We start from the raw sequence: 6,623 nt of genomic DNA, 5'->3' as shown, positions 1-6,623 counted from the left end.
GATGCGGACTTCCCCTCACAGATGCAAGATCGCATATGCGAGACCCCATATGCGGCCTCCTAACCGCAGGTGCGGTAATCGCTGAAGGTAGTTCCTTCATTTAATACGGAAAATGTGTCATTTTGACACATTTCATTCATTTCTTGGGTGATTTGGGAGCTTCCAAAGAGGGGATTTCAACGTAGCATTTGTAAGGTAAGTTACTTCTACTTAATGTGTGTTTAAACTTGGTTTTTGGGTAGATTAACACACAAATATTAATGAAAATCATGGGATTAAAATAAAACCTAGAGTTTTGGTAAAAATAAAATTTAACCACGAAATTCGTTATGGAATAAAGTAAAAATCATATATTCTTGATCCTTAAGTTATGGGTAACAACTTTCTTCAAAAAAATTCCGAAATTCGGGCACGTGGGCTCGGGGGTAAATTTTAGAAATCTTGCCTTTGGGGTTGGATAATTACTTTAATAGCTAGAATATGAACTTGTAAGCCTATAATGATTGGTTCTTTCACTATTTGAATAGTTTCGGATCATGCGGCTCCGGTTTGAAGGGTTGAGCGTATTGTTGAGTTGGAAGTAGGCTCGAAACGAGGTAAGTCTCTTTTCTAACCTTGTAAAAGAGAAATTTTCCCATAGGTGAACTTAATTAATATGTGATTAATTGTGGGGGCTACAAACACACGAAGTGACGAGAGTCCGCACATAGCTGCTATTTCTATTATTGTCCGGGTAGTTCTAGATTTACACCAAACTCTGTGGACACTACTATTTGATTATATGTGCTAATTATAAGAAAGTAATTAAGTTGAAGAAAATATAAAGATTTAAAGGCTTCAAGAGAATTGTCTTCGTTTTTGAAAATAAATCAAAGAAATATTGTATTTCAAATGATAAAAATTGTGTTTGACCGAATCGCATGGATGATTTGCAAGGGGGGTTATGCTTTTACCGCGTAGCATGTATGATTTACGAGTAGGGTGAATAGATGCATCTATTGTTCGCGTCGTTCGATCCTTGGCAGTGCACATTTTACTTTTATGTTAGATCTGGCCGAACGTCCTCAGTGGTAATTGTGTGTGATAACAGAATGGAAATCTTTGTACTTGTATGCTTCATTTCATTGTACTCTAGTTATTTTAAATAGAGAAAGTGCCTTTCCTTCTTAAATATGATGGAGGAAATTCCTCGGTTATTGTTCTGGTTTGAGCTTGGCTATTATCTATATATGCTATGCTTTTAAATTTGCAACTTCACATTATCATATTTTGGCTCTAGTAAGTGTCGAAGTCGACCCATCATCACTACTTTTTCAAGGTTAGACGAGATATTTACTGGGTATATATTTTTATATACTTACGCTACACTTCTGCACTTGATTGTGCAGGCTTTGAGGTAGGTGCATCTGGCCATCAGTCCGGCACGTAGAGTGGACTCCTTAGCTTGAGACTTCCGGTGAGCTGCCCTTTGAGCCGTTCTGCAGCAGCTGGAGTCTTTTCTATGTCTTTACTTTTTCATGTCTATTTCCTTTTTGGACAGTAGGATAGTATGGTTTTGTATATTCTATTAGATTGCCCTTATACTCGTGACACTAGGTCTTGGCACACATATTGGTAATCTCGTGATTTTGGACAACTATCATGATTTAAGTTCGTAATTATTACCTTCCTCTAATTATGCTTAAGTTTCAAACTCCTAATTTCTTATTAAATAAGGAGAAGTTCTCACGTACTAATTATTTAAAATGAGGATTTACTAGTTGACTAGTGTTGGCTTGCCTAACAACGGTGTTTTGCTCCATCACGACCTAATATGGAATTTGGGTCATGACAATATGGTATCAGAGGACTAGGTTCATGCAGGTCTCACAAGTTATGAGCAAACCTGGTTGAGTCTTGTGGATCGGTACGGAGACGTTTGTACTTATCTTCAAGAGGCTATAGGGTATTAGGAAACTAATCTTTATTCATCTTCTATCGTGCAGTTGGTGGTATACTAAATTTCTTTCTTCTATTCTCTCACAGATGATAAGAACGCTTATAGAGGATGTTCTAGACCCAGGAGGAGCTGCTCCCCCTGTTGCTAGAGGTCGAGGCAGATGCCGGAGGAGGGCACCGACCCGAGGTTGGGGACGAGGGCGTCCTAGAGCTTCCCCAGTTGTACCATCGGCGGATCCAACAGAGGATCCCATTATTGAGGAGCAGGGCGAGGTGCCCATAGCAGCACTTACCATGGCAGATTTCATGACAGCACCAGGCTTCTAGGAGGTCATGGTCTGTATGCTGCGGTTCATAGACTCTATGACTTAGGCTGGTTTTTCTCCAGCAGACCCAGCCACATCTCAGGTAGGAGGTAAGCACAGACCCCTACTGCTCAGGCTCCTGGGCATGCAGCTGCCCTATATCAAACTCCTGGTACTCTACCCACAGGCGGTGCCCAACCAATTACAGTAGTGGTACCTGAGCCTAGACCAGCTGCGGTCGGCGATCCGCATAAGTTATTTGACAGATGGACTAGGCTACACCCTCCTATCTTCAGATGTTAGCGTCATAAGGATGCCCAGGATTTCATTGATAGGTGTAAGGACAGACTACACAATATGAGGATATTGGAGTCCCATGGAGTGGATTTCAACACTTTCCAATTAGAAGGCAGGGTCGTAGATGGTGGTAGTCTTACCTTCTCGACAGACGAGTAGGTTCTCCTCCCATGACTTGGGATCCGTTTAAACGGCTTCTATTGAACAGGTATATTCCACCCTCTTAGATGGAAGAGTTACGGTGTCAGTTTGAGCAGCTTGAGCAGGGTCAGATGTCTGTGACCGACTATGAGGCGAGATTCTCTAAGTTGTCTCGACATGCACTCATGATACTTCCTACGGACGCAAAGAGAGTGCGCAGATTTGTTGCGAGGTTACACCCCGGTATTAGAGCTATCATGGCCCGAGGGGTTGAGATGGGGACTGAGTATCAGCTAGCAGTGGAGATTGTTCGGATGATTGAGGGTTACCACCAGAGGGGTAAAGAGCAGTTGTAGCAGGACAAGAGGAACCGATTCTCTGGAGAGTTTAGAGGTTCCCCAGCTAGGGGCAGAGGTCGGTTTGGGATGGGTCAGCCCAACAGGCCCCTATATTTTGAACCACCACTACCTCCTCGAGGTGCTCTAGTGAGGCCTTTTTTTAGTATGGTGCCGGAGAGTTCTTATCGTCCGCCAGCTATTCAGGGTTCCTCCGATAGACAGGGTTCTTCCAGTGCCTACTTCAGTGCTATGCTAGAGAGTTCATATCTCCCACCAGCCATTCAGGGTTCTTCTAGTGGGTATTCGGGATATTAGGGTCAGGCATTAGGACAACAGTCTATGGTTCCATGGAGTTGTTACAAGTGTGAAGATATGGGTCACATGAAGAGGACCTGACCAGGCTTCGGGGCAAGGCAGTCCAATAGGGCCATCAGCACATAATCGCAGCACCAGTTGCCCGACCACCCAGAGGTGGGGTATAGGCTGGTAGGGGTCGTCTTAGAGGTGGAGGCCAGGCAGTGGGAGGTCAGTCAGCTATTGTTCATCCAGGCGGAGGCTAGCCAGCCGGCGTCCAGCCAGATTCTATGCTTTTTTGGCCAAACCAGATGCCGTGATCACAGGTACTATTTCTATCTGCGGTATGTATGTTTCGATATTGTTTGATCTAGGGTCTACATATTCATATGTATTGTCTCTGTTTGCTCATTTCCTAGATATTCCTCGTGAGTCTTTGGGTACCCCTATCTATGTGTCCACTCCTATGGGCGATTCCATGGTTATGGATCGGATCTATTGGTCCTGTGTGGTTATATTCTGTGGTTACGAGACTAGAGTAGACCTTCTGTTACTTGACATGATCGACTTCAATGTCATCTTGGGCATGGATTGGTTATCTCTATTTCACGCTATTCATGATTGTCATGCCAAGACTGTTACTTTAGTGATGCCAAAGTTTTCGAGATCTGAGTAGAAGGGTTCCTCTGTTAGTTCATCTAGTCAAGTTATCTCTTTTCTAAAGGCTCGACATCTGGTCGAGAAGGGTTGTTTGGCGTATCTAGCATATGTTTGGGATACCACAATAGAGCCTCCAATGATTGATTCAGTGCCAGTAGTCCGGGAGTTCGCCGATGTGTTTCCTTCTGACCTTCCAGGCATGCCGCTAGATTGTGACATTGATTTCGGCATTTATTTGGCTCCAGGTACCCAACCTATATCTATCCCACCGTACCGTATGGCTCCAAATGAGTTGAAGGAGCAGTTTGAAGAGTTGTTAGCACAGGGGTTTGTGAGACCCAGTGTATCGCTTTTGGGTGCACCAATGTTATTTTTGAAGAAGAAGGATGGAACCATGTAGATATGCATTGATTACCGCCAGTTGAATAAGGTTACCATCAAGAGCAAGTATCCGTTGCCACGCATTGATGATTTGTTTGACCAGTTGTAGCGTGCTAGGGTGTTTTTAAGATCGACTTGAGATTGGGGTACCATCAATTGATGATTTGAGACTCAGATGTCACGAAGACTGCCTTTCGTAATAGATATGGCCATTATGAGTTCCTGGTGATGTCTTTCGGCTTGAAAAATGCCCCAGCGATGTTTATGGACTTGATAAACAAGGTGTTCAGGCCTTATATTGATTCCCTTGTTATTGTCTTCATTGACGACATCTAGATCTAGTTATGTAGCCTGGGGGAGCACGAGCAGCATTTGAGACTAGTGCTTCAGACACTGCGAGAGTAGAGGTTATATGCTAAGTTCTTCAAGTGTAAGTTTTGGCTTGAGTCAATAGCATTATTAGGATGTGTTGTATCTGGAGAGGGTATTAAAGTGGATCCCAAGAAGATTGAGGCAGTTTAGAGTTGGCCATGTGCTACTTTCGTGACTAAGATCAGGAGTTTCCTAAGGTTAGCAGGTTATTATTGCCGATTCGTGCAGGGTTTTCATCTATTGCAGTACCTTTGCCTAGATTGACCTAGAAGGTTGCTCCTTTCTGTTAGTTTTATGATTGTGAGGCGAGCTTTCAGAAGCTCAAGACATCTTCGACTACAACACCAGTTCTAATGTTGCCTTCTAGATTAGGGATGTATATGGTATATTGCGACGCTTCGCGCGTTGGCTTGGGTTGTGTATTGATGTAGGAGGGGCAAGTTATTGCATATGCTTTGTGTCAATTGAAGATTCATGAGAAGAATTACCCTGTGCACGATCTAGAATTGGTCGCGATTATTCATGCTCTTAAGATATGGAGGCATTATTTGTACAGGGTGTCATGTGAGGTTTATACTAATCATCATAGCTTGCAGCATTTGTTCAGGTAGAGGGATCTCAATTTATGGCAGCGTAGGTGGCTTGAGTTACTGAAGGACTATGACATCATCATTCTTTATCATCCATAAAAGGCAAATGTGGTCGCGGATGCCTTAAGCAGGAAGGCAGAGAGTATGGGTATCTTGGCATTCATATCAGCAGAGGAGAGGCCACTAGCTTTGGACATTCAGTCCTTGGCTAACAGACTTGTCAGGTTGGATATTTCATAGCCTAGCCGAGTCCTTGCGTGTGTTGTTGCTCAGTTTTCATTATTGGGACAGATCAAGGCTTGGCAATTTGATGATCTGCATTTGGCAGTTCTTAGAGACACGGTGCTACAAGGAAGTGTCAAGGAGGTTTCTATTGACGAGGATGGTGTTATACGACTCCAGAGTCGCCTATGTGTTCCTAATGTCGATGGCTTAAGGGAGAGTATTCTAGAGGAGGTACATAGTTCATGGTATTCTATTCATCCAGGTGCTATGAAGATGTATCGTGACCTGAGGTAGCATTATTGGTGGCAGTGGATGAAGAAAGACATAGTTGAGTATGTGGCTAGGTGCTTGAATTGCCAGCAGGTTAAGTATGAGCGCCAGAGGCTAGGTGGCCTACTTCAGCAGATGCCTATACCTGAGTAGAAATAGAAGCGCATTACTAAGGACTTCGTAGTTGGGTTGCTGCAGACATTGCGAAAGTTTTATGCAGTTTGGGTCATTGTCGATAGGTTGACCAAGTCAGCACACTTTATTCCAGTTGAGACTACCTATACTTTAGAGAGGTTAGCCCAGATTTATATTCGAGAGATAGTTCGGTTGCACAGTGTGCCTTTTTCCATCATTTCAGATAGAGGCCCTCAGTTCACTTCACATATCTGGAGAGTTGTTTAGAGTGAGTTAGCGACCCATGTGGAGCTCAGCACAGCATTCCATACTCAGACCGACGGGCAGTCAGAGCGGACAATTCAGATATTAGAGGACATGCTGAGAGCTTGTGTGATTGACTTTGGAGTGCAGTGGGATTAGTTCTTGCCTTTGGCCGAGTTTGCTTACAACAATAACTATCAATCCAGCATCGAGATGGCTCCATTTAAGGCTTTATATGGTTGGCGATGTCGTTCTCCTATCGGGTAGTTTGAGCCTGGAGAGGCTAAGTTGTACGGTACTAACATGGTGAAAGATGTCTTGGAAAAGGTAAAGTTTATTCAAGAAGGACATCCCACAACACAATCCAGACAGAAGAGTTACGCGGATCAGAAGGTGCGTGATGTATCATTCATGGTCGGAGAGAAGGTTCTCTT

At 43.7% G+C, this 6,623-nt stretch overlaps 1 protein-coding gene across 1 annotated transcript; it reads left to right on the top strand.

The window, feature by feature from the left end:
- The first annotated feature begins 3,184 nt into the window (after positions 1–3,184).
- Positions 3,185–4,373, top strand: LOC138868790 (uncharacterized). The gene is made up of 3 exons (XM_070146363.1): positions 3,185–3,305; positions 3,733–3,950; positions 4,038–4,373. The coding sequence occupies exons 1-3, from the start codon at positions 3,185–3,187 to the stop codon at positions 4,371–4,373; spliced, it is 675 nt and encodes a 224-aa protein (XP_070002464.1).
- Positions 4,374–6,623: the final 2,250 nt, after the last annotated feature.

Source organism: Nicotiana sylvestris, chromosome 1 (genome assembly GCF_000393655.2).
Source record: "Nicotiana sylvestris chromosome 1, ASM39365v2, whole genome shotgun sequence".
Taxonomy (NCBI): domain Eukaryota; kingdom Viridiplantae; phylum Streptophyta; class Magnoliopsida; order Solanales; family Solanaceae; genus Nicotiana; species Nicotiana sylvestris.
Note: the sequence above shows the minus strand (reverse complement) of the source record. Positions and strands in the feature narration are given on the sequence as shown.

Excerpts from the sequence above, each read along its gene's own strand:
- LOC138868790 (XM_070146363.1), top strand. The coding sequence starts at position 3,185 with ATGGTGCCGGAGAGTTCTTATCGTCCGCCAGCTATTCAGGGTTCCTCC. Across the intron at positions 3,306-3,732 it reads TCTCCCACCAGCCATTCAGG|ATATTCCTCGTGAGTCTTTG; the intron begins GTTCTTCTAGTG and ends CTCATTTCCTAG. Across the intron at positions 3,951-4,037 it reads ATGATTGTCATGCCAAGACT|GCTCGACATCTGGTCGAGAA; the intron begins GTTACTTTAGTG and ends TCTTTTCTAAAG.